Consider the following 27,180-nt stretch of genomic DNA (forward strand, 5'->3'; position numbering starts at 1 on the left):
TCCTCTGCGGGCCGCTGTTCTCACTGCCCAGTTCTAATCCCCGGGAAGGGCCAAAATTAGACGCATACTGTTTGTGCTTCTGTAGGTTTATTAGCCAGTGATGGGAACACAGCTGGACCCATACAAAACACATGAGTAACACACACACCTGGAGAACACCACCCGCTCTCTCTCCCTCTCCCCCTGCGCTCAAAGGGTTCATTCCCAGAGCTGGCTCTGTAGGTTTGACCCCTGTTTGACCTTCTGAGGCACAGAGGGCTAATCCTGCCGGGGTGTCCCCGCCCGCAGAGCGAGGTCCTAGGGCCAACAGAGCACCTGTGCGTCCTGAAGGATGCTCCTCCCTGCACCCACAGACTTCCCAGTCTCCAGGAATCCCCCAATTTCTTTCTTTCTTTCTTTTTTAAATATATATTTTATTGATTTTTTACAGAGAGGAAGGGAGAGGAATAGAGAGCTAGAAACGTCGATGAGAGAGAGACATCGACCAGCTGCCTCCTACACACCCCACACCAGGGATGTGCCCGCAACCAATGTACATGCCCTTGACCGGAATCGAACCTGGGACCTTTCAGTCCGCAGACCGACGCTCTATCCACTGAGCCAAACCGGTTTTGGCGAGGAATCCCCCAATTTCATCTCCGAGAGATTCCAGGAGGGTTTTGCACACAGATTTCTGAAGGGCCCGTGATGGGGAGTTTATAAAGCTCAGGGACAACTATCATTTCTTCAACCCACACCAGGAGCTCCTACTACGAGAAAGCTCACGTTGGACACGGGGCAGGGTAGAGTTCAGGGTCTGGTCAGGAGCGTGGCCGATGGAGGGATGGCTCCCCCTAAGCGAAGGGAGCCCCCAGCTCCTTCTCGGCGGGTGAGGCTGTGGGCGGACTCTCTCCTCTGGGGAAGGACTGACTTCGGGGCCGGTCCCTTGCAGAGGAGAGGCAATCAGGACCGGAGCGGAATCACGGGTCCTTCCTCCATCAGACACCCAGGACCAAAGGGCAGGTGAGATGCATGGATGTCTCTAGACCCCAAAGAGGAACAGGCTCCATGGGAAGGCTCTGGGGGTGTGGGATGTGTGGCGGAGTCCTCTGTATGAGAGGCCACAAGAAATGAGGTCCCCCGTGGAGGCCGGGAGGCATCACGCCTGAGGACCAAATGGGCTGCTGGCGAGGCGTGGAGACTTGCAGGAAAAACGGCTTCGGAGAGGGGCGGGTCACGCTCGGTGTTCCAGCTGGACACCTGGGGTCTCCTGACACTTCCTTGGGGGCCTGTCTCAGTCTCCATCCCCCGGCCTGTGTCCCACCCCAGGGAGAGAGGGGGGTGGGCGGGACGGGCTCAGGGCACCATGTGCCACCACTTGAAGGCGAAGGGCTGACGGCGGACGTTGGTCCCGCAGTGCACCTCCCCGTGCAGCATGTGGTACGGGGTGAAGTCGTCGATGAAGGTGCAGTGGAGGCCCAGCGGCTCCAGCAGGGCCCGCACCTTCTCCTCCAGGCAGCAGCGGCCGTTGATGACGGGCCCGAAGGGCTTGGGGATGCCCAGGTGCTTGCCCAGCACCAGCATGTTCACCTGCAGACGGGGAGGGCCCGGGTCAGGGGCGGAGGTTCATCCTTGGCTCCCACCCCGGCGCCTTCCCTACAGCTGGCAGCACCTGAATTACTTAGTCTCTTACACAACCTTGCAAATAGCCACAAGCCCTTCCAAGAAGTGGGAGAGGGACATGGGCTGGTAGGCCCTCCGGCCAGCTGTGCATTCCCATGGAGCGTCTGCCCCCCTCACAAGCCCTTATGTCTCTGGTAACTGCTCTTCCTATTGGGGGATTGTGGCGGCTGCCATGCTTGTGCTACAGACTCCCACTCCTAGCCTGTGGAGCAGGGGAGATAGCTGAGCCAAGCGGGACCCATCAGATCCTCTCTCTCTCAGGACCAATCAGATCCTCTCTCGGTATCTGAAACTCACGTGGCAGGAGTCAAGTCAGTCTCTGCGTCTATATCTATAATGCGAGGTCATATTCATATTGATCCCCAGGGACAGAGAGGCCAAGGAAGCCACGCTGGAGGTGGGGAGAGGAAGGAGGAGGGAGGGGAGGAGGGATGGGAATGGACACAGAGATAAGAGCTGGTTCCAGGTGCCCTTGTGTTACATCGTCCTCTCTGGCTGAAGCTGGCTCAGGTGGCCCTTTGTGTCCTGCAAACACGCCCTGGGAGCACACACATAATGCAAGGCCGCCTTGAATGTGCAGGAAGAAAGGGGAGTGGAGAGGCCCTGCAGGTGGGGAAACGGAGGAAGGCAAAAAGGCCAGAAAACGGAAGGAAAGGGGGCGGGGGATGAAGCAATGGTGGTGTGGACAGGCTCTCTGCAAGGCTCTGATGATGAGAAAGTGATTCTCTGGAGGATGGGGGTGGAGGATAGAGTGGGAGGAGGGAGGGAGAGGGGGAGGAGTGCTGGGGAGGAGACCTGCGTGATCTCCAGCAGTGCTGCTCAATGTGTGGTCCCCAGACAGCAGCATGGTGGCACCTGGGTCCTGGCTGGAAAGGTAGCAGAGTCTAGGCCCTGCCTCAGACCTGCCCAATCAGAACCCCTGTGGTGGAGCCCGGTGGTCCAGGCACTCCAGATGCAAGTTCAAATTTTGAACCCTCAGGGATCAACCAAAGGCCACTTCTTCCATGAAGCCTTCCTGGACTTTCAGTCCTGCCTCTTAGGCTGCAAGTGCTTTGTCCAACCTCTGAACCATCACATCACATGATTATACAAGATAGATGGCTGGGACAGTCCGCAGAGGAGAAGTCTCCCATCTCGGATTAGCTTAGAAGCTCCGTGAGAGCAGGGAGAGCCTCTATCATCTCTGCCTCTCCCACAGGCACCCGCGTGTGGGGGGATGGATGGAGCGCTGTGAGCGGGACAAGAAGCAGAATGGGCACCTCGGCCCCAGCTGATGTCGGGCTTTACACACCTCCGGGTAACCATCCGTTCACTCCGCAAATACAAGGGGGTCCCTGGGAGCAGGCAGGGCCCGTCCCTGATGGCCCTTGAGCGAGGGGCTTGGCCAGTGAGCATCTGTCGTGACCATGACCATGACCATCAGCCAATTAGCAGCCCTTCTGCTGGCCGTGATGGGACCCTGCTGCTCTCCGCCTCCCCACCAGCCATCCCAACCCCAACCGCGGCAGCGACCAGGCAGTGTGCCCCTCCTCAGAGGGAGGCTTAACGTCTAACTCGAGGAAATCTTAGATCATGGTGGTGGGGGGGGGGGGCGGGAGTGGAAGAGGGGAGGTGGCCTCACCAAGTCGGGGAAGAAGGCCACCGCCTTCCTCCTCTCGGTCTTGAAGAGCTGCGGGATGTCCAGGATGTCCTGCTCGGTCAGGCCTAGCTCCCGCTTCAGCACCTCCCGGTTCCAGTCGATGCAGCTCTGGGGGAGAGGGAGGTAGAGTTGGGGAGTCCCTGCCATGTATGTCGCGGGCCCCATGGGGTCATGTTTGGTTAAGGAGAGGCGGGCTGCCCAGGTGCCAACGGATCAACTCTCCCCATGAATCTTCTCTTTGCATCCCTTCGTCAAACACACTGTCCTGTCCCACTCCTCATGGTCCTGTCCTACTCACAGGCTCAACGTGAGACAGAGGGCTCCATCCCTGACCCTCTTTCTTCTCTAGATTCTTCCCTCCTCAGGGAACTTCTTCAGTCTCGCGGTCTGAACATCATGGAGACACTGGCAACTCCCCAGTGTCTGCCTCTCAGCCTGCCCGCCTCCTCCTTCCCTCAGGGCCTCCTTCAGCCATTCCCCCCAGCCCCCTTCCCCTCAGGGCCGGCCCTTAGCCATCCCCCATCCAGCCCTGCCTCTACCCTGGGACAAGCTCTGCCCCTGACACAGCCTTGCTATCCAACCCCATCTTGGATCTGTGCCGGCAGGACCCAGGAGATTCCGTTTGTCCTCCCAGACATGCCGGACACCTCTGCTCCACGCCTCGGGAGACCATCACGGAGAATCAGGTCTCCTGTGCCACTGGTTTCCGGTTGGCTCCGCCAATGGGGACACTGTACCTGCACAAACTTATTGTAGCTGATGAGGTTGTTATTGGAGAGGACCTGGTCGATGGAGATGGTGCTGACCTGGTTGTTACTACCTGTGAAGGGGAGAGAGAGAGAGAGAGAGAGAGAGAGAGAGAGAGAGAGAGAGAGAGAGAGAGAGAGAGAGAGAGAGAGAGAGAGAGAGAGAGAGAGAGAGAGAGAGAGAGAGAGAGGGAGGGGAACAACGCCAATAGTGAGGGCCTCTGCTCTGGGAAGCAGCCAGGCAGGGGCCAAGTTCTCAGCTACTGGCCCTGCAGAGTCAGCAGCTTTCTGGCCTGTCTGGCTGGCAGGCACCAGCCAGCCCAGCTCAGCTTGGCCACAGAGCAAGTCTGGGTGTGGGAGGGTGGGAGGGTGGGAGGGATGAGAGGGTGGGAGGGGCAGGGGACCACAGTACTAGGAACTTAGACCTTTGCTTGCGTTCATTGGGAGTGGTAACGCCTTTAACTGGAAATCTACACCACCCTCCCCAGGGCACTGGGTGCTGATTCCTCTTCTCTGGTCTCATGGAGGGGCAGGGCCGAGCCACCCACTGCACACCATTGAACCCTGACCCTGCCCTCCAAGGGATGAAGCATGGAGCTCCCCAGAGGCCTGGCTTTCCTGCCTGCTCCAGGGGGGCCCCAGGAGGCAGGGCTGGACAGGGAAGGGGAAGTTAGAGCCAGCAGCGCACATTTCTCACGGCCTCTATGCATCCGGCTCTTTCCTGAGGTTGGAGCTCTACCTTCAGTACCTCATTTAACCCTCCTGCAACCCCACCGGGTGCCCATTATCACCCCTCCCACGTGCCCCATGGAGCTGCCAGTCCGGGCCAGCCCTTCACCCAGATGCTGCGGGGACATGTGCCCAACCCCCCCCCCCCCCACACACACACCCAGGCTCCCACAGGGGTCGGCGGCTTGGCAGGGACTGGGAGGGGAGCCTGGGGCCGTGGGAGGTGGCAGGAGACAGGACTGTTCACGGGGCCGTCAGGAGCCCCCATTAAATGCTCCGTGAACCAATGGGATTCACTCACAAAGCACAGATTATTAAGACTTTCAGGACAGGGGCAGACAAGTATTAAACCTCAAGGGAGGGGCCCTCTGAGCAGAGGGCAGGTGGGCTAGCCTGGTCGCATGCCCATGAGGCTGGCCCTGTCTCCACTCTGTCCCTGCCCATCCCAAGCCCATCGTCCACCATCTGTCCTGCCAGCTCTGTCCCCGAGTGGCCCACGGTGGCTGGAGGAGCGGGGCGAGCCGTGGCAGGGGTGAGGGCCCCTGGATGGAGGGGGACGGCCCTGCTTTGACATTTGCCAGCCCTCTCTCAAGTCCCGGAGTGTGCGGAGGGGTGGAAGGCTGTGACGAGGGTCAGTGGTACCCACCAACGACCCCTTCGAACAGCAGGGCCCTGCCATGGCCCCACTTCCGCTTCTCCTGGAAGAGCTTGAGGCAGGCGCTGGGGCTGGCCAGCAGCATCCGGAAGCCCTGTGTGGAGAGGGCGGACTCCTCAGCACGGGCCCTGGGGTGCATCCCCTGCCCAGGCACCAACAGCCATGTCACCGGGCCCTCACCTTCCCGTCGGGGGCCGGGACGAAGCTCAGAAACTCATCCACGTGGCCCACGGCCAGCCAGTCCACGAAGAGCTCCACAGGGGGCTGCACCCTCTGCGCGTGGAGGAAGTTCCGCACCACCTGGGTGACCCTGCGGCCGCTGGACCTGGGCCCGAGGGGGTTAAAAAGGGTTGCTTAACTTAAAAAAAAAAAAAAAAAATCTGTGCGGAAGTGGAAAGACAAGCGCTCAAGCTACCTGCAATATCTACCAAAAAGCATGCATTGCCTTTGTAAGCAGGAAGTACCATACATGCATGCATGCATGCATGCATGCATACATATATACATACACAATACATACATACATATATACACGCACAATACATACATATATACACACGCATGTATACACACAATACATACACAATACATACATACATATATACATACACAATACATACATACATACATACATGCACAATACATACATATATACACACAATACATACATATATACATACACAACACATACACACATATATACATACACAATACATACATATATACACACACATATATATACACACAATACATACATATATACATACACAATACATACATACATATATACATACACAATACATACATACATATATACATACAGATGGCATTTGATCCCAAGGTGAGTTCTTCAGAGGGTACACAGGACAGGTCACTCACCCCAGGGCTCGCCATCCAGGCAAATCCTCAGAGCCGCCCTCAAACCCCATCCTCCCATTCTCCGAGACACTGATTGCACCCCTACATTCACCCCATGGCTGGGTGGTCCTTCCTTGAGTTTGCCTTCCATTTCTCTCACTGCAGCCTCACCTGCTGCACATCAGTGGGGAGAGGCGGACAAGATCACCCTGGAGGGGCCTTATGGTAGTGAATTTAGATCCCATTCTTCTTTGCCTTCTGAGAAAATACCTAACTTCCTCTTTCTGTGGGATCATATGTTTGAGGGCAGTTAGTCCGCCCCAAAGCTTCTGGAGTCACCTGTTATTTGATCCCAAGTCTGTTCTAACTGCTGTGCTGAATTCAGTTCACTCTACACGTTGGTCTGTTGCATAGCTAATGACCATCCTATATGATAAAAGCCTAATATACTAAATGCCCTACTGTTCAACCATTTGACCAGTTGCTATGACCCACACTGACCACCAGGGTGCAGACACTCTGACCAGTAGGTTAGCTTGCTTCTGGGGTCTGGCTGATCGGGACTGGGTGAGAAGGGCTGGAGCCCTCCTATGATCCCTCCCGGGCCCCTATCGTGCACCGGTGGGGTCCCTTGGCCTGGCCTGTGCCCTCTCCCAATCCGGGATCCCTCAGTGGATGTTGGAGATCTGGTTTCAACCAAATCCCCGCAGGCCAGGCTGAGGGACCCCACCGATGCATGAATCCATGCACCAGGCCTCTAGTTATCATATAATCCCTTCTCTTTTCCATTGGTATGCAGGTGTAACGTTTGAATAAAGACATAATGTGTTATTCTGTATGCGTCACTGCCATTTCAGTTTTCATGTCTTATATCTCCCTTCTCCTGCTCTCAGGAAAAGATTTTTATGTTAGTCATTTACACCATAGTATAAACAAGCTCTGACTTAAATGCAGTTTCTCCCAGGACTGTTGAGACTTACAGCTTTTTCTTCCTTTTTAATTGGTAGCAACATCTACTTATTTTCTGAATGGGAAGACCTAAGTCTAGTTATAACTTTGCGTTCTGTGTTACCTTCCCAGGTCACTCATCCTCTCTGAGCCCACTTGTAAAATAAAAGGGCTGAGGGACCTCTTGGGGCCCTGCTCATTCTAGCCTTCTCAACCCCCCCAGGTAATGGTGGACAGTGTCTGGTGAACAGCCCACTGCCTTCCTGGCCGCACCTCCCCCCTGCACCCAGGACTACTGTTTCATCACTCCTTTCTGGCTCTCTCTGAGGAGTGGAGTAGCCACCATCACCACCCCTGCCCTCAGCCTCCCTCCCAGCCACACCTCTCCCTGCACCCTCTCACCCAGGCAGGTTGCCCCCAATGAGGATCCTCCCCAGGGGGTACTCCTTCCCGTTGGCCACCACTGGGGGGCTGACCTCCAGGTTCCCGAAAGAGTCCAGGCCACACACAGAGCTGTCCTGCGGCTCCCGAGTCACATAGCCGAAATCTGGACCCTGATGGGGAAACCGAGTCATCGTGGCTGAGGGGGGCAGATGGCTATCATTAAGAGCTTGAAAAGCAACTTTCCGGGTTCTGAATTCCTTAAAGGTGGGGCAGGGTGGCTGCCCATTCTTCAGATGGAAATACTGAGTCAAAGGCTGGGATCTGATCTATTCAATATTTCAGGGATGCACAGGCCCTCTGTTGGGACACACTCAGGCCCTCTGGCCCTGCTGCCATGTTAGACACGGAGCCTGAGGCCATGGCCACCCCTGTACGCTGCACAGACTTGCTGCCAAGTCCAGCCCCAGAGCAGGCATCTGGCTGCTCTCACGTGGCCTGTGTCTGGGACCACGAAGCTGGTGGTGGCTTTCTGAGCCTCAGTCTTTCAGCTCTGGAAGAGGACAGAGCTTCCCAGGATGTTAAGCGGTGAGAGCCCCTATCATCTGTGTGATCCAGTGCGGGGGTTGGAGGGGCCCATTCTCTGGGCACCCATGGAATCTCCCCTCCTTCCTCGAGGAGATCCTGGTCAGCAGCCATCACCCCACAGCTATCCTATTACCAACAACACCAGCAGGCTCCCCCTGCACAGACAGAGAAGCCTCGCCAACGCCTGTGAGGCCAGGGCTAGCATGTTAGTTCCACTGCTGAGGAAAAGGAGGTTCAGAGAGGGAGAGGGACTCAGGCAAGGTCACACAGCCTGTGAGTGGCGGAGCTGACCAGTTCTGACGCCACAACCTGTGTTCTTAACAGCTGCCCTGCCCTGCTCCCCTTGCCAGACCGAGCAAATAAAAATGCAGGATGGCCGAAACCGGTTTGGCTCAGTGGATAGAGCGTTGGCCTGCGGACTCAGGGTCCCAGGTTCAATGTACCTTGGTTGCAGGCACATCCCCTGTGGGGGGTGTGCAGGAGGCAGCTGATCGGCGTTTCTCTCTCATCCATGTTTCTAGCTCTCTATCCCTCTCCCTTCCTCTCTGTAAAAAATCAATAAAAAAAAAAAAAAAAATATATATATATATATATATATATATATATATATATATATATATTTAAGTGCAGGATGCCCAGTGGCATCTGAATCCCAGACACATGACAAATACATGTTAGTAGAAGTATGTCCCATGCAATGTTGGGCATGTATTTTCACCACAAAAATACTTGTTGCTTATCTGAAATCCAAATCTAACTGGGCATCTCCGACACGTTCCCTGGCAACGCTACTCCTGTTGTGAAAGATCGTGGTTCCCGGCATGCCCCCTGCACGCCACACCCCTCAGGGTCCATGCTCCCCAGGGCTGGGCTGCCCCTGGACCGCTCACCAGGATCCTCTTGTACGGGAAGCCCTGCAGCTCCCCGTTCCTGGGCGAGTCGAACACCACCGGGAAGGTCTTGTGCGGCGCCTGGACGTAGCCCAGCTCCATCTCATCCTGCGAACGAGAGAGACGCCGCTGTGGACAGCCACCACTTCCCACGCTTGCTGGGCACTAGGCTAAGGGGACCAGACATCCCGCTTTTGGTGGGACAGTCCCGACTTCTAACAATTTGTCCCGCGTCACACGGCGTTTTAAAAAAGTCCCGATTTTTAACAATTTGTCCCATGTCCCACGTCTCACGGCGTTCAAAAATCAGGTCTTTTTAAAAAGCCATGGGACGGGGGACAAATTGTAAAAAATCGGGGGGGAAATCGGGACTTTTTAATTTATTTTATTTTTATTTTTAAAATATATTTTATTGATATTTTACAGAGAGGAAGAGAGAAGATAGAGAGTTAGAAACATCGATGAGAGAGAATCATCGATCAGCTGCCTCTTGCACACCCCCTACAGGGGATGTGCCTGCAACTAAGGTACATGCCCTTGACGGGAATCGAACCCCGGCCCTTTCACTCCACAGGCTGATGCTCTATCCACTGAGCCAAACCAGTTTCGGCAAATGGGGACTTTTTTAAAACGCTGCGGGATGCGGGACAAATTGTTAAAAATCGGGACTGTCCCACCAAAAGCGGGACATCGGGTCACCTTAGCCTAGGCACTTCAGGGAAGACTGCTCTCGGGCGTTCTCTGCCTTGGGGAACTTGGCCTTGGGGGTGAAGGAGGCAGGGGCCGTAATGCCTGCTGGCTGGAGGAGGTGCTAGAGGCTCATAGAGGGAGTGCAGTTGCCTAGGGTCACACAGCGAGAAAGCCAGGAATGAATGAGAACGTGGACATGACCTTGCGGGTGCCCCCGTGCTGGGTCAGGGCAGACTGGACACAGAGAAGGACTCGGGATGACCCGAGTTGGACAAGGAAGGCGCTGGGCACCAGCCAGCACCTCTGGCCTCCACATGGCGGTCATGAGGGGTGGATCACTAGACAGGGCTGAGAGGACCTGAGGAGATACAGATCTGCCTCCTTCTCAGACTCATAAACGTGCCCAGGCCAATTCTGACCCCTCTGGTCCTGGAGGCAAAGATGGCCCAGCATAGACAACCTACAAACCTAAGGAGAAGCTCCCTGTTAGGTGCCCTGCCCTGGACTCTTGATGGGTATTAACGCCATTAATCCCCCTGACACACCTATATGGAGGCACTATTACTACCCCGGGTTACAGACGAGCAAAACGAGGAACAGAGAGGTCTAGTTATTTGTCCAAGGGTGCACAGCCAATCAGCAGTACAGCCAGAGTCCAATCCAACTTGTCTCGTTAGTCAACTTGGTTCATTGGAGGAACCTCCAGCCATGACAGCTCCTAGGCTGGCAGTCAAGATCTCCCTCCTCAGCTCTTACCCGACAGAACCTTGGCCCTGGCCAAGGGGAGCATGTGACATTCTTTCTCATGCCTCCGACCTCTGGGCCTTTGCACATGCTGCTCCTCGGCCAGGGCCACCATCCCCTGAGTCCCAGCATGGTCCTCACCAGCTGTTTGGCCCTGGGCATTTGCACCCCTGAGAGCTCCTCGGTGGGTAATGACAGGGGGTTGCCAGGAAGATGGAATGGCACATGGCGATGGCACGTGGCTGGTAAGCGCTCACTGAGTGGCAGAAGCCATTCCCCATCCATTTGCCAAGTCCGGTCCAGCTCAGATGCCCTTCCTCCTGGAGGCCAGCACTGATCCCCCGACTGAGGGGATGCCACCTCCTGCAAACCCTCCTTAGCGGGTCCCCCTGCAGCATCTTAGATGGTGAGAGCTGGGATTTCTACCACCTTGGGGCGTCTCGGCCTCGGCTCTATGGACATTTGGAGCCAGATCATCCCTTCCCATAGGGGCCGGGAGCCAGCAGCATCCCCGCGTCAGGGTGGCCATCTAAAATGCCTCAGACGGCTCGCTATCCCCCGGGGACCCCTGGTCCAGGCTGCTAAGGGCAGGGCGTGTGTGGCCAACCCAGTGCCTAGCCCAGATCCTGGGGTGAATGGGTGTTGAATCCAGCATCAGTGTGTTCCTGGGTCTCCAGAAAGTTCTGGAGACAGAGGGGGAGCCCTAGGTCTAGAATGAGAGAGAGCAGTGGCCAGGGAGGGCGACCCAGCGCCCAGGTCCTCCTGGGTGCTCCCGTCAGCCCCCGCCCCACCCCGTGGGGACAGGCCCGCCTCCCCTCCGGGCCGGCGCCCTGGCTGGGCACTGCCCGGTGGCGTGGTACCTGGATCCAGCGGTCATTGCGGTTCTCGGCCTGCGGGCAGATGGTCAGCTTGCAGCCGGCCTTCATGGCCAGCTCCGACACCGCGTCCACGAACCGCGTGTTGTTCCTCACCCTGCAGACAGGCCGGGCAAGCGGCTCAGGACAGAGCCAGGCCGGGGCGGGTGGGGAAGGGGGGGCCCACCAGGGCTGGAAGGACGCCCGTGTTCCCAGACTCACTGGCACACGTACACCTCGAGGGGCGGCAGGGTGCTGGGCGTCATGATCCAGGGGGCCACCCGGAACACGACCGTGTCCGTGAAGATGGGGGACTCGGAGAAATCCTGCAGGGGGAGAGCGCAGAGGACAGAGCCCGGGCCAGGGGGGTCCGGAGGCCGGGCCGACTCAGCGCCGCGGGCCCTGAGCAAGCGCTTTGTCTAGGGTTCTAGAGAGGACGGGAGGGGGGCGGGGGAGGCCGCGGGCAGCTGGGGTCTTTCCCACCAGCAGTGCCCGTCTCTCCCAGGACAGAGCCTTTCTGTCTGGTCTCTGCCCGGCCGCCCTACCTCGTTGGAGTCGTCCAGCAGGGTGACGTGGAAGGAGACGAGGCCGGGGAAGCCGGCGTCGGGGAAGGAGAGGCCCTCCACGAAGAAGCGCTCCTCGTCCCCGTGGGAGCGGGGCACCTCGTAGGACACCTTGTCCCGGCCCAGCACGTGCCTGTAGGCCTCGCACGAGTCCTCGGGGCCTGGGAGGGGACCAGAGTAGCAGCTGTGGCTCCCGGGGGGGCCCGGGCAGCGTGAGGGGCGCAGGAGAGCTGTGTGGCCTCACCCCAAACGCCAGCCAGACAGTTCTGGCGCCTCACCTCCCACTGGCAAAGTGGGGGGGGGGGGGGGGAGGGTGCTTAATACTCCCTGTGGGCCAGGCTGGGGCTGGGGAACACGTTGTCGACATCTAACAAAGTCACGTGTACTCCTAACCAGCCGTTCCACTTGTAGGTGTCTTTCCTACAAAAGACACACACCAGTTGAAACCGGTTTGGCTCAGTGGATAGAGTGTCAGCCTGCGGACTGAAGGGTCCTGGGTTCGATTCCGGTCAAGGTCATATACCTTGGTTGCAGGCACATCCCCAGGGGGAGGTGTGCAGGAGGCAGCTGATTGATGATTCTCTCTCATCGACGTTTCTAGCTCTCTAGCTCTCTCTCCCTTTCTCTCTGTAAAAAATCAATAAAATATATTTAAAATAAATACATAAATAAAATATATTTTTTAAAAAGACACACACCAGGGTCTTCACTGGTGGTTTGCGTGTTCATCGAACAAACATTCACTGCGCACCTACTATGTGTGTCTGAGGCACAGCTGTGGACTCAGGATACCGCCATGAGCTAGGCCTTTGCCCTCAATGAACCTATTGTAAAATCAGCAGCCGAGTGACCCAGGGGGCAGGGTAGGGTGCTAGCTTTGGAAGGCTATGGAGCTGGGGAAAAGAATAAAGCAGACCCGATAAATGCACAGAAAGAGGGGCTGAGTATATGGTTCAGTGAAAGAAACAGGTTGGAAAGCAGAATAGGCACACCATGAATGCACCTGCATGCTCACGCACACACGTGTGCACGCACACACGCACACAAAGGCACATTCAGTACATATAGGAAAAGTGCTTAGAACACATACTGGATCCTTATCAGTGAACACATTTTAAGAGTCAGGTTTAGGGTTAGGGATAAAGGTCTCTTATTTTTCACTCCAGATGCTTTGATACTGTTTGGTCTTTTTAAAAAGTGAGCATCTTATGACTTGTGTTGATTTGTATTGTGAGGAGGTCTTTTGCATCCTTGCTTGGACTGGCGGAACTGGCCTTGCGGCTGCGTGAAGTAGTTATGGCTTTTCTCTGGGAAATGCACCCTGAATTCTGCAGGGCCCGTGCCCCTGGTGCCCGGGACTGGCTGAGGAACACCTGGGTAATCAGCGAGGGACAGAGGAAACAAGAAGGACGGAGAGCGATCCCTGCTCAATCTGAGGGGTTGGCCTCTGGGCGTTCGTGACACTGTTCTCCCTGCTTTTGTGCACACTTGAAGTATTTTGAGAGCAAACATTTCTAGGCGTGCTTGAAATACATTTTAAAAATCCATTCATCCAGTAAGACAACCTCGGGCCAGGCCTATGCTGGAGACGCCAGCTGGCCAGGCCCGGAGCGCACGCATTGACCGTTCCTCCGGCCCCCAGGGCACCCGGGAGCCCGGGCAGAGCTGTCCCCGGGCGCTGGGCAGCGGGGGAGGGGCGTGAACTCACCGCAGGCGTGGAAGACCCGCGCCCACTTGGCGTCGTAGCTGGAGGTGTGGAGGACGAGTCTGTGGTCATCGAAGAGGGCGGCGGGGCCCTGGGTCCGCAGGACCATGACGGACATGTCTTCCAGGTCTGAGGAGCCGGACAGAGAATGTGGGGAAAGGGTCTGGCCCACAGGAGGTGCTCAGATAATGCTAACACCCCCTGCTCCCCTGGAGGGAAAGGAAGGGGACAGCTTTTTTCTTGAGTCCCATCCTGGGGCGTGCATGGCACTGGGGATGCTGCGGGGGGCAGCTGCCAGCCCAAGGCAGGTTGAGAAAACCGTCCAAGTATGTCTGGGCTGAAACCGGTTTGGCTCAGTGGATAGAGCATCGGCCTGCGGACTGAAAAGTCCCAGGTTCAATTCTGGTCAAGGACATGTACCTTGGCTGCTAGCACATCCCCAGTAGGGGGTGTGCAAGAGGCAGTTGATGGATGTTTCTCTCTCATCGATGTTTCTAACTCTCTATCCCTCTCTCTTTCTCTCTGTAAAAAAATCAATAAAATATATATATTTTTAAAAAGGTGTGTCTGGGAGCTGGACCTCCGGCCGTGCCTATGGGTTGGAGTCCCTACAAATGAGGTGAGCAGTGACCCTGGACACCCGGGGACACGGGCTGCCCTGGGCCCCTCACCTTGCAGGCAGCGCACGTGCTGGTCACAGTTGTCCCGGTCATCACAGTTCAGGTCATCCCTGTCACAGTTCACTAGCAGGATGGCCCCATACCCATCGGGCCCCCAGACCCACTGGCGCTGCCAATGACAAAGCAAAGCTGGTGATGGGGGGGGGGGGCACACCTGTGCCACCCTCCCCAGCATCCTCTTGGCTGGCCAATCCCATCCTGCCCTCTGAGGACAGGTCTGCTCTCACTGAAGCGCCTCCTGCTCAAGAAACAGCAATGGCTCGGCCGGTGTGGCTCAGTGATGAAGCATTAACCTATGAACCAGGAGTCTGCTTCTCAGACAGGGCACATGTCTGGATTGCAGGCTTGATCCCCAGTGGGGGCCACGTGGAGGCAGCCAGTCAATGATTCTCTTTCATTATTGATGTTTCTGTCTCTCTCTTCCTCTCCCTTCCTCTCTAAAATCTATACAAATATTTTTTAAAAAGAAAGAAAATGAACAGCAATGGCTCTCCACTGCCCACATCATCACCTCCAAACTGGCAGCTGTCTTTCGTGGCTGTCTGTTCTCTTTCGCAACAGGCAACCTCCTAATTCTAAGTCCATCCCTCCCTCCAGCCTCAGCTCCTGCTGTTCCCTCCAATGGGACTACCCTCCCTTTTTACGTCCAGCTCAAGTGGACTTGCTTCCAGAAAATCTTCCTCGCTCACCCAGCCCACCTTGCCCTTTTCCTCCGAACTCCTACTACCATGAAGTACCACCACAATTCAGCCCAGAGTTCTCTAACAGTTTTATACTGTTATAATGGTAGATTTCCCTTTACTCCTAGATCAAAGAGTTAGCACACTATGGCCCCTGGCCTGTGATTGTAAATAAAGTTTTATTGGAACATAGTCATATGCACTTGTTTACATACCGACTGTAGCTCTTTCACACTACAATGGCAGAATCAAGTAGCTGCAATAGAGACTGAATGGCTTGCGAAGCCTAAAATATTTTGCTATCTTGTTTTTACAGAAAACGTTTATTGACCCCCAACCTAGATAGAAAAATACAGAAGGAGGTTTCCACAAAGCAAGGCCTAGCCTAGCGCTGAGCACATGTGTGCTTCCTAGTCCCTGGTGATGGCTTCTCTCCTGGTAATGGAAGAGGCCTGGCTCTCCTGACCTCAGCATCAGCTGGTTGTGCCTGTCACAACCTCGCCTCTATGAACCCAACCTAGAGCAGTTCTAGAATCCACACCCCTTTCTGGGCCCAGGGCAAATGTCCTACCTTGTCCACAAAGCTCCCGTCCTGCCTGCCGTCACAGTTCATGTCACAATCCAGAGTGATGTCTGCAAGGGGAGGGCAGAGGGTACGTCACCACTGGGTTCCCAGGAGGTCAACACAGGCCTATGACCTTCACCTTCTTCCTTCTGTTCTCAGGGCCCACCTGGGGCTGGGCAAACGGAAGTAATCTCCAAGAAGACCCTGCCCAGAGGTGGGGTGGGGGCATCTGGAGCCTCTCTCCCTGGGCTGGGGAAAGGAAGCAGCCTTGGGGAGGAAGCAGGGTCAGAGTCAAGGCCCAAGACAAATGCTGCCCCCTCCATGAAGCCTTCCCTGATCTCTCCCTCTTCTGTATCCCTACAGCCCTCACTGTCTGGGGCACACCCTGCACTGAGCTCAGGTTGCCCTGGCATTCTTGGTCTGTGTGAAGCTGCCTCATCTCCTTGGGATGGGGGAGTGAGCCTGGACCTCGGTGTCAGACAGACGTGGATGTGAACCCGGTCCCCGCCATCTGCCGGCTGTGGCCTGTCTGGGCTTCACCTTCATCCCATACTCTTAAAATCCCAGCTTCCATCCACCTTCTAAACATGTCTCCCCAGAACCGGGGGAGATTTTATAACACAAACGGGGCATTCACAGGAGAGAGGTAGGGGGAGGGGGAAGAAGGAAACATTGGAATTAATTTTTAAACTTGGAAAGATCCCCAACCACCATGCAACCAGTGAATGAATGTATCCCACAAACAGAATGTGGGCAAAAGAAGTCCCACCGGAAAAATAATATGTACACTGTGATTCCTTCCATAGGACGTTCAAAGAGCTGCAAAAAGAGACTATATTATTTGGGTATGCATACTCAGGTGACAAACCCACAAAGAAAAGCAAGCAAATACTGTCTACAGGAAGGAGGCTGGAGATCAGAGAGGGGTCTATTTGAGGTGCTAATCATGATTCATTTCTTGACCTGGGCGATGGCTATTCATTTGCCTTTTCACTATTCATTAATGTGTGTGCATAAAATAAAGCTTTATTGTCTGGCCGGTGTGGCTCAGTGCTTGAGAGTTGACATATGAACCAGGAGGTCACGGTTTGATTCCCGGTTGGAATACATGCCAGGGTTGTAGGCTCTGTCCCCAGTAAGGGGTGTGCAGGATGATTCTCTATCATCATTGATGTTTCTATCTCTCCCTCTCTCTTTCACTCTGAAATCAATACCAAAATAAAGCTTTCTGCACTTTTCTGTGTGTATAAGAGGTCCAGTGCACAAAATTTGTGCACTGGCGGGTAGGGGGGAGGGTTCCTCAACCTGGCCTGTGCCCTCTCACAGTCTGGGACCCCTTGGGGGATGTCCGACTGCTGGCTTAGACCCATGGGGAGTGGCTCTAAGCCAGCAGTCGGTCATCCCTCTTGCAGTCTGGGACCCCTTGCTCCTTACCGCCCACCTGCTCACTGCTCCTTAGAGATGACACGGAGGTGGGAGAGGCTCACCAGCCTTGGGCCCAACTTCCTTGTGGGAGTGCACTGACCACCAGGAGACAGCTCCTGTGTTGAGAGTCTGCCCCCTGGTGGTCTGTGCACATCACAGCAACCAGTCGTTCTGGTCACTCTGCCGTAATGGTCACTTAAGGCTTTTATTATATAGATACTTTCCAATGAACAATGTGTGTGTTCAGGGAGGGGGAGGCAGGGAGATAGAAATCTCGGTCCAAACTAAAAGCAGGCGAATTAAAGCAACAATGAGATACAGCCCCTCTGATTGGCACAAAGGGAGAAGGCTGATAGCGCACAGTGTTGGCAAGGCACATCCATCCCCTGTTGGCAGATATAGCAAGTGGTACTGTCTTTTTGGAGAGCAATTTGGCAATAGCTATCAAAGTGTACAATGTGCATTTCCCATAACTCACAGTTCTGCTTCTAAAATGCCTCTTGAAGATGGAGCATTTTTAACCTTCTTGCTAATTGCTCTCCACGTGCTTGTACCACCCATAGTGGTGCAAACTCCCACCCACAGTGCCAGGAGCTCCCAGCTCCACCTCCTTGGCAGCACTAAGTCCAGCGTCTTTTCCTTTGGGCTCTGATCCCTGCGGCTTTCTCTTCTGTGAATTGCTTGTTCACATTTTCCGCCTATTTCTAGTCCTTTGTCTTTTTTTCTTATTGATGGCAGTGTTCCATAATCTCCATGCTCCAAGGAAGCCACATGCATTGCAGATTTCTCCTCCCAGTCCAGAGTTGGATTCCTCTGTTGTATAGAAGTTTTAAATTTTAATGCAGCCTAACATCCATCTTTCCCTTTAGGATCTGTGCTATCATTTTTCCTTGTTAAAGACAACCTTGAGTTTAAAGATATTCTCTTCTAAAAGCTCTAAAATATTGATTTCACTTTAAGATTTTTAACTTTCCGTAGCTGGTTTGGCTCAGTGGATAGAGTGTCGGCCTGAGAACCAAAAGATCCTGGGTTCGATTCCGGTCACATGCCCAGGGTTGCAGGCTCGATCCCCAGTAAGGGGCAGCCAATCAATGGTTCTCTCTCATAATTTATGTTTCTATCTCTCTATCCTTTCTTTTCTGAAATCAATAAAAACATATTAAAAAATGTTTTAACCCATCTGGAATTTATCAATATAATACGAGATATGGTTCAAAGTTTAGTGATTCTCATGTGGTTTTCACATGAGTGGGGTCTATGGCCAGTTCTCTATTGATCTCTGGTCTGTATTTAATCAGATGCCTCAACTACTACTACTTGGAGAAAAGCCATTGGTACCATGTATCCCTCCCTCTTGTTCTTTCTCAAAATTGTCTTGGCTATTCTTGCCCTGTGTGCTTCTTTATGAGATTTAAGGTCAGCCCTACAAAGTTCTATTTAGACTGTTTGATACTAGCCCAGAGCTGTTGAATCTCTGTTCTGTTATTTTGTTCATTTCATTCTTTCTTTCTCTTTGTGTTTCAGTTTGGTAACTGTTGCCCTGTCTTCGAGTTCACCAATTCTTTCTTCAGCTGTGCCATGTCTATCTATGGACCTATCAAAAACATGTTTCATCGGATTTTTATTTCCAGCATTTCCATTTGAATCCTTCTTATAGTTCTCATCTCTCTGCTGAAATTTCCCACATATTCATGTATGTTACCCACCTTTTCCTCTACAGCCTTTAACATATTAATCACTTTATATTTCCTGTCTGATAGTTGCATGGAGTTTATATATTAGTTTGTGAAGAATTAGCCCCCTAAAAATTTAAGTTGGAAAAAGCAAGGTCCAGTTACATGTCTGTATATGCTTCCATTTGCTTACAAAAGAGGGGGAATAAACACATATTCATGTGTCTATTTATATAAACACAGCACATCTTAGAAGGATGCTGGGCCTGGGGAACTTGTAGTCTTGGGTCAATTTGGAAGTTAGGGGCACTGACCTCACACATATAACTATAGTCAGCCCTCTGCAGACTCAGATTCCCCACCATGGAGTTGACTCTTGAACAACACAGGTTTGAACTGCATGGGTCAATTGGAAAAAAAGAAAAAATCCATATATATCAATAATTGGACCCATGCAGTTCAAACCCATGTTTTTTTAAGGGTCAATTATGTACTCTTTTTTACTGTTTGAATTTTTTAAATGTGCACTTCTTAATTAAAAAACAAAACAAAACAAAACTCATTTATATTGGTAACAAGATCCTTGCTCAGTGTCATTCCCAACCACTTCCCATCCTGCCTTTGGCCAACGCCCTTTGGCCACACCCTCACCAGGGCCCCCAACTTACCAACGCAGGTGAGGTAGAGCACTGTGTATGCCAGGGGCAGGGGCTTATGTGCAGAGTAGTAGGAAATCTGAACCTGTGGAGAGATGGGCCGAGGGTCATGTTGGCTAAGCCAAGAGCCCCCACCCTACGGAGACCTTGGAATATCTGGCAAAGAGGGGAGGAGATCTCTGTGCACTGAGCTTGAGTTTACCAACTCAGCCCTTCCTTTAGCCTTCTCGGTGCCATTTATTTGTCCATGCCTTGGTTGACCTATCTGTAAAATGGGCCTACTATAGAGACCTGGTCCCAGTGCTACTGATGGCTACTATGTGATTTTGGCAAGCCCCTCTCCCCTTTGAGTTTTAGTCCCACCATTTATACAATGAGGAGTTCAGACGGGGCAGGGTTTGGGACACTCTCCAAGCCAATGTTTTTATCTCTGGGACTCAGACAGGCCTGGACTCAGAGAGCCCAGCACCTCTGGGTTGTGTGACCTTGACCAAAGCCCTTCACCTTTCCCAGCCGGCTCAGTCTCCTCATCTGCAAACTGGGACCATACAGATTCGTGGCTCAGAGGACTATAGTGCAGCCTAAAACAACACGTGTCAAAGACTGATCGCACAGAAAGTGCCTGCAAACATCAGCTGTCGTAAGCGGTGGGCGGGCGGCACTGGGCTCAGATTCAGAGGCCTCACGTGGAAGTATCCTGGGAAAAGTTCCTATCTGCTTAGGCCTCAATTTCCTGGGCTGGAGAGCGGGGGATAATGACAGTTCCTACCTGCAGGAGTGATTATAGGCTGTGAGGATTAAGGAAGGAACTCGTGTAACATGCTCAGCACGGTGCCTGGCCCACAACCAGCACCCAGTAACTGTCCAAGGCGGGGCCGGAGACGGTGAGGACGATAAAGCAGTTGGAGCCTGATGCATCAAAGCCGCCTTGTTGGGAGGGCTGGGTGGGCTCATGGGCAGTGCTCTTAAAGGGACAGTTTTCCAAAACATGGTTCCTGACATGGAGTGTAATTCCATCGCTCCCGTACGACAAGCCCTGGTTCCCATCAGCCATATAAGGTGGCATCGCCTGTGCCAAGCTCAGAGGCCACCCCATTCCTCCCACATTCTAAGTGTACCTTGCCCTGGGGCCAGAAGGTTGCCTACAGCCAGGGCAGGTTAAAGACACTCTGTTAGCTGAGTGAGCAGAGAGAGGAGGGAAGGGAAGTCATTATGCCCCGAGGAAGGGAAGGGAGGGGGACAGGAAGAGAGTAGATTAGAGGAAGAAGAGGCAACTTGGGGAGATGTCACCGTGGGAAGATGTCTCACCAGAAAGAGCATCCCTCCCTGCCCCCTGGTCCCTGCTTTCTCTCCTTCACACGCAGCTGCAGGGATAACCTAAGCAACCTCAGCCCACAGGTGGAGAAACTGCTCGCAGAGGACACACACTGTGTGCGTTGTTGTTTGTTTGTTGTTTGTTTGTTGTTTGTGTTTTTGTTCATCCTCACCAGGGGATATTTTTCCCATTGCTTTTTAGAGAGAATGGAAAGGGGGAAGGGAGAGAGGAGGAGGAAGAGGGAGAGAGAAACATCGAAGTGGGAGAGGCACATTGACTGGTTGCCCCAGGAACCTGTCCTTGACCAGGAATCGAACCTGCGGCCCCTCAGTGCATGGGCTCAATGCTCTACCACTTAGAACCATTGGCCAAGGTCACACACTTTGGTTTCTTGTTTGTTTGTTTTCTTTTTTTTTTTTTTTTAATATATTTTATTGATTTTTCACAGAGAGGAAGAGAGAGGGATAGAGAGCTAGAAACATCGATGAGAGAGAATCATCGATCAGCTGCCTCTAGCACACCCCCCACTGGGGATGTGCCCGCAACCAAGGTACATGCCCTTGACCGGAATCGAACCCGGGACCCTTTAGTCCGCAGGCCGACGCTCTATTCACTGAGCCAAACCGGTCCAGGCTTGTTTGTTTGTTTTCTGTTAATCCTCACCTGAGGATCTTTTTCTATTGATTTTTAGAGAGAGTGGAAGGATGGGGAGAGAAGAGAGAGAAAAACGTCAATGTGAGAGAGACACATCAGTTGGTTGCCTCCCACATGCGCCCCGACCAGGGCGGGGCATCAAGCCTGCAGCCGAGGTACATACTCTTGATACCGATGCTTTATCCACTGAGCACACTGGCTAGGGCCACACTTTGTGTCTTTAAGTCTCAGAGCTGGCTGGCTCTAGGGCCAGGCACTTACTCACCACGCTACTCTGTCCTCTGGGTAAAAAGAAGGCCCAGAGAGGCTAGATCACTGCCTCCCCGCGCTGCCCCAGGCCAGGGACCCACTCACATGACTGTCGTTGACGTCATTGCTGGGGGAGTTCATGACCACGATGATCTCCAGGCCTGCGTTACAGCGCCACCGCCGGGTGTCCGTGCGCTCCCGGCCCCTCTCCGCGCTGGGGGAGATGTAGATGTCCACACCCGGGGTCCCGTAGACCTCGAACGTCTCTGTGCCCTCCGGCACTGACCTGGGAGAACAGGGAGCCTCGGAAGTGCTGGGGGGGGGGGCAGCCCTTGTTCCGCTGCTTGAGCTTTGGGTCAAAGTCTTGCTTCCTCCAGGAAGCCTTCCCTGACCACCCCAGGCCCCTCAGATCCTCCCAGTGAGCTCCTGGGAGTCAAGCCTCCACCACCCACAAATGGATACGCAGTCTTGCATTCCAAGGCTCCATGTGCATTCACATTTCCCCTGTGCATTTCCCACGCATTCACTGTGGGGTTAAGAAGTCCGAGATGTTATCTGACCCCGGGACTGCGCTTCCCTCACTCCAGCTCGTCGGGGCGTCCTGTTTGAAATCAGTCTTATCATCTTCTTATTGTCCGAGGGGCGCCCACTGTGTCCACAGGCACCGTGCTCCCCAGAGCCTTCGATCCCACCGGGAGCCGAGGACAGAGCTCCGCCGCCCGGAGCAGCCAGACGGGGCTCAGGGCCACGGGGTCAGGGGTGGGGCCTGGACCGGAGTCAAGAGTCAGACACTAGACAGGCTGGATCACACATCAGCCGGGTGACCTTGAGTAGTCGCCTGGCCTCCCTGCACTCGGTCACCTCACCTATAAAGTGGGATAATGACCCCCCACTTAGCCAGACTCACTGGCCATCGTGAGGCTCACATGCGGTCATTGGAAGGAAAGGCCACCAGGTGTGTGACCTCGAGGGAGCGGGGCGGCCTCCCTCTGCCTCAGTGCCAGCGCCTATAAAGGGGGGCTAATGAGAAGATCAAAGGAGCGGGGAGAGAGGGGGTGTAAGTGCTCGGGGTGAGAGAAAGTCGGGGTCACCGGAACCCGTGCCCTCATTTCGCTGCGGGGAAAACAGAGGCTGCAGAGCAAAGGGACCGGACGGGAGGGCTCCAGACCCCCAGGGCAGTGCTCATGCCTCCTTACGGGAGCTGTGTGTTAAGAAGATCAAAGGGGCCGAGACCGGTTTGGCTCAGTGGCAGAGCGTCGGTCTGCGGACTGAGAGGTCCCGGGTTCCATTCCGGTCAGGGGCATGTACCTTGGTTGCGGCCACATCCCCGGTAGGGGGTGTGCAGGAGGCAGCTGATTGATGACTCTCTCTCATCGATGTTTCTAACTCTCTCTATCCCTCTCCCTCTCTGTAAAAAAAATCAATAAAAATATATTTTAAAGAAGAAGAAGAAGAAGAAGAAGAAGAAGAAGAAGAAGAAGAAGAAGAAGAAGAAGAAGATCATCAAAGGGGTGGCTGATGGGAGGCCCTGCGTCAGGTACGGGAGGATCTGGGTGTCCCACTTCCTGGAGGTCAGCAGAAGTGGCCAGCCCGTGTCCCCCCGGCCCAGCCCCAGGAGGTGCATGTGGCTTGGAGCCCCGGTTTCTCCCAGACGAGTCTCTCCGCACACAGGACAGGCCAAGGCCCCCAGCACCAAGCCCTCCCAGCCAGCCCAGGAGGCGGGGAAGGGAGGGTGATGCGCGGCAGGGGATCTGCCAGGGATGGAGGCACTTCCTGGGGTTCAGGACTCTCGGTGCTGGGACCTAGAAGGTCCTGGGCAAACTGGGACAGCGGGTCACCCCAGCAGTGCCCAACCTGGGACCCCCCTGGTGATTCCAGAACCAGAAGTGCCACAGGCAGCCCGGGGACCTGCACTCAAAACCACCCTGATGCCCAGCGAAGCCAGAAGCACAGCGAGGGTGGGCTGGCTCAGCAATGCCGGAGCCCGGTGCCCCAGGGCCCACGGGGTGACTCCGGGTGAGCCCACCCCATCCTGGGAAACAGGACAAGTCAGGTCTCCCCTGGAGCCTCGTGTCTTCCCTCGATGGTGAGAACGGTGATGCAGGCGGCTCCCATCGCCATATCATCCCCACTCTGCAGATGAGGAAACTGAGGCTCAGGGATGACACATAACTTGTCACACAGCTAGTAAGTGACAACCAGGACTCGTGGCCCGCTCTGTCCCCACTCCCCTGCAAACCCAAACCCATGGGCCTCTGGGAAGACAAAAGCAGACTTTCCAAGCCGAGGAACTGACAGGAAAGGCCCCTGTAGCTGAAAACACACAGGTCGACAAGATGACCATCAAGGTTCCCCCCGAATGGCCCCCAGGGACAGGGGAGACCAAGGCCCAGGCAGCTCTGGCTCCAGGGGGAGGTACCAGCTGCTCCTCCCGCTCAGTGAGGCTCCCAGATCCTGGCCTCTCAGTCAGAGCTCTCAGCTGAAAATCGGCTGCAGCCGAAGCCAGTTTGGCTCAGTGGTAGAGCATCGATCTGAGGACTGAAAGGTCCCGGGTTCGATTCTGGTCAAGGGCATGTACCTGGGTTGCGGGCACATCCCCAGTGGGGTGTGTGCAGGAGGCAGCTGGTCGATGTTTCTCTCTCATCGACGTTTCTGGCTCTCTATCTCTCTCCCTTCCTCTCTGTGAAAAATCAATAAAATATATTAAAAAAAGAAAGAAAAGAAAAGAAAAGAAAAGAAAAGAAAAGAAAAGAAAAGAAAAGAAAAGAAAAGAAAAGAAAATCAGCTGCAGACAGCGGGGAGCTGCTCTGTCACCTCAGAGGCACCTGGGAGCAGAGCTTGAAACCCACTGCTTTTCAGGGCACATGGGGAAACCGAGGCCCAGGAAGGAGCAGGAGGTTGTTCCAAATGACACTACAAATGGTGGCAGAGCTCAGACCAAACCTCGGGGTCACTGGCCCACAGGTGCCCAAGCCTTTCCACCCCATTAGACCGCCTCTGCTGAGCAAGGGGCGACGCGGGCTGTTTGCCTTCCACCGAGGGCAGCGACTCTCAACCCTGGCTGTACGTTCGTCCCCGGGGCATGGCTCAGCACAGGAATCCCTGCTCCGGAAAACAGAGTCCCCCACCCCCACCCCCGCCCAGTCAGGGCCATCTCCAACCCAACACGAGGCAGGAAGACAGGGTTTAATCCTCTGCCTCAGACAGAGCGGCCTAGTGTCGTGCCTGTGCTCATCCCTCAAGGGTCTGGCTGGTGCCCTTCCTCCAGGAAGCCTGCCCTGATTGCTCAGCCTATGCTACAGTCTCTTTTCTCATCTCCTCCTTCTTCCAATACAGTTCAGAGGTCGCTCCCCGGTGTATGGCAGGCTTGGGGACACTTGAGGCTGTCCACAGGGTCAGGATAAAGCCTCGATATGGTGACAAGGATGATAATCATGGTGGCAGTCACCATAACTGAGTGTGCACCACAGGCCAGGCTTCACCTCATGCTCTGCACGCACAATCTCACTCAATCTTCCCAAGAGCCCTGGGGACTAAAGGCCAAATTGTTCGGGTCGCTTCCTGGCTCTGCACTCCCCGCTGGCTGTGTGACGCATGGGGCAAGTTACTCAACCTCCCTGTGCCTCAGTTTCCCCATCTATAAAATGGGGAGGATGATAATGTCTGCCTCCTAGAATGGTTAAGGGAATTAGCAAACATATGTAAAGCGCCAGGCAGTGACTGGGTGGAGCAGGCTCTAAGTATCATTGCTGATATTATTATTATTATTATTATTATTATTGTTATTATTATTATATCATCTCCATCATACGGAGGACTCAGGTAAAGCGACTTTCCTAGGGTCAGACAGCTGCGAAAACGCGGAGCCAGGACTGAGTCACCATGCCCACTGCCCCTTCTCCCGCTGGCCCACCGTCCGAGCGTCAGGATTGCTCAATCATGGCCTCTCTGAGCCGGAAGAGACCTCCCACTAACCCAGGACTGCTCTGGCTGCCGGGCAGGAGTCCCGTCCGCGGTGGGGGCACAATGCATGGGCATCCAACAGCCGGAGGAAGCAAACCCTCCTCCTCAAGGGGCGGGCAGCCAAGTCCATAAGACTCCTGGCCATGGGTGGGTTTGAATCCCGACTTGGCCACTTAGTAACTGTGTGACCCGAGCAAATGGCTGGCCCTCCCTGTGTCTCGGTTTCCTCACCTGTCAAATAAGACGAAGAGGAATAAACTTGGCTCATACGGTGGTTGTGGAGGTTAAATTGAAGAGGCTTGTTAAGCTCTTAGAACAGGGCCTGGCCCTGGGTAAGTGCTATAGACGTGTAAGTAATGGGGGGGGGGGGGGGGGAGAAGATTGATGCAGGAACTGGGGATGGGGAGGGCAGTATGTCTCTTCCTATTTCTATGTGCTCAGCCAGACCCTCAGCCCAGCCTGCAGGGTCCCCCAGACTGAGAAAATGCGCAAGCCCCGTGGCTCCAGCACCACCACCATCCCCTCCTCCCCAAGGCCCTGGCCAGAGTTCAGCCGCCATAAGCCTCTCTCTACCCACCTTTGGCCTCCCACACTTCGAGTTTCCTGGCTAGGGTCTTTCCTCGCCAAAGGTGACTACCCAAGCTCTTGTGATTGGCTGGTGTTCCAAGGCCAAGGCTCAGGAGAAGGCAGCTGAGCCAGGCCAGAGCCTGAAGATGCCCTACACAGCTCATAGGGAGCTCACACCGTGGGCCTGCAGAGCCCAGGCCTCCGGCTCTTACCCATAAATGTCCACCAGGGTCTCCACGCCGGCCACGCACACGGCACTGGTGGGGTGCTCCAGGGACACACGCACGATCCTCTGCAGGGACATGCTGGCCTCCAACAGGGCTGGGGCCTCACAACCCAGCACTGCCTACCTGCAGGCCCCCTGGCCAGTGGTTTAAAAGAGCCTGGCCCTGCCCCTCCAGCCTAGGGTGCTAGCTCATTGGCTGCCGTCCTGGAGGACACGCCCCTTCCTAGAGCCAGGATCTCTGGATTGGCTGGAAGAAACCTGATTTGCATAGGAACTTGTTGCTTCCACCCCAGCACTGAGGGAGTTAATTTCTGGCTTTAAAGGGGAGCAAGTCTCTACAGGTACCTGGCCAGAGCACAAGGGCCTGGGGGCGTGGGAGATGGTGGGGTACAGAGCTGTGCAGTATTGGTCTGTGTTTCTCACTTCCCATTCTCCTCATCCCCTTTTCCTGCATTTTCAGAATAAAATGGGTGGCTTCTCTACCCTGCTGGGGAGCTGGCAAAATGCAGAGTCCTGGGCCCGGCCTCAGTCTGATGCACCTGGACTTTTTACAAGCGCCCCGAAGGATGCGGGTGCACTTTGGTAAACGCCGGCCTCTCTCTTTAAGTCTGTGGACTTTAGAGGCAGGATTGGATGTCAGCCCTGGCTCAGCCACATCCTGGCTGGGTGAGCTGGGCGAGCCACTGATTGTTCTGTGCCTCAGCTTTCACATCTGATAAGTGGGTGCTGTACCGGCTTACATGAGACAATGTAGGTATAGCTCTAGTACAGAGCTTGGCATTATTTCATGATGAGCGTTGTTGTTATTCATTATTATTATTATTATTATTAGATAACAAAGCCTCTGGGAGGGGGAAGTGATGAGGGTGAAAAAG

At 54.5% G+C, this 27,180-nt stretch overlaps 1 protein-coding gene across 1 annotated transcript; it reads right to left on the reverse strand.

Moving 5' to 3' along the window:
* Positions 1 to 623: 623 nt before the first annotated feature.
* Positions 624 to 26,420, reverse strand: PADI3 (peptidyl arginine deiminase 3). Its single transcript, XM_045585154.1, has 16 exons — positions 26,292 to 26,420; positions 21,655 to 21,835; positions 19,344 to 19,416; positions 15,584 to 15,645; positions 14,324 to 14,441; positions 13,656 to 13,781; positions 11,930 to 12,108; positions 11,607 to 11,710; positions 11,391 to 11,502; positions 9,097 to 9,204; positions 7,640 to 7,791; positions 5,612 to 5,756; positions 5,423 to 5,525; positions 4,039 to 4,121; positions 3,284 to 3,409; positions 624 to 1,569 (listed from the first exon to the last, which is right to left on the reverse strand). Exons 1-16 carry the CDS (start codon positions 26,381 to 26,383, stop codon positions 1,336 to 1,338), a joined length of 1,998 nt encoding a protein of 665 aa, XP_045441110.1. The 5' UTR covers positions 26,384 to 26,420; the 3' UTR covers positions 624 to 1,335.
* Between the last annotated feature and the right edge of the window lie 760 nt (positions 26,421 to 27,180).

Source organism: Pipistrellus kuhlii, unplaced genomic scaffold, assembly GCF_014108245.1.
Source record: "Pipistrellus kuhlii isolate mPipKuh1 unplaced genomic scaffold, mPipKuh1.p scaffold_m20_p_2, whole genome shotgun sequence".
NCBI lineage: Eukaryota > Metazoa > Chordata > Mammalia > Chiroptera > Vespertilionidae > Pipistrellus > Pipistrellus kuhlii.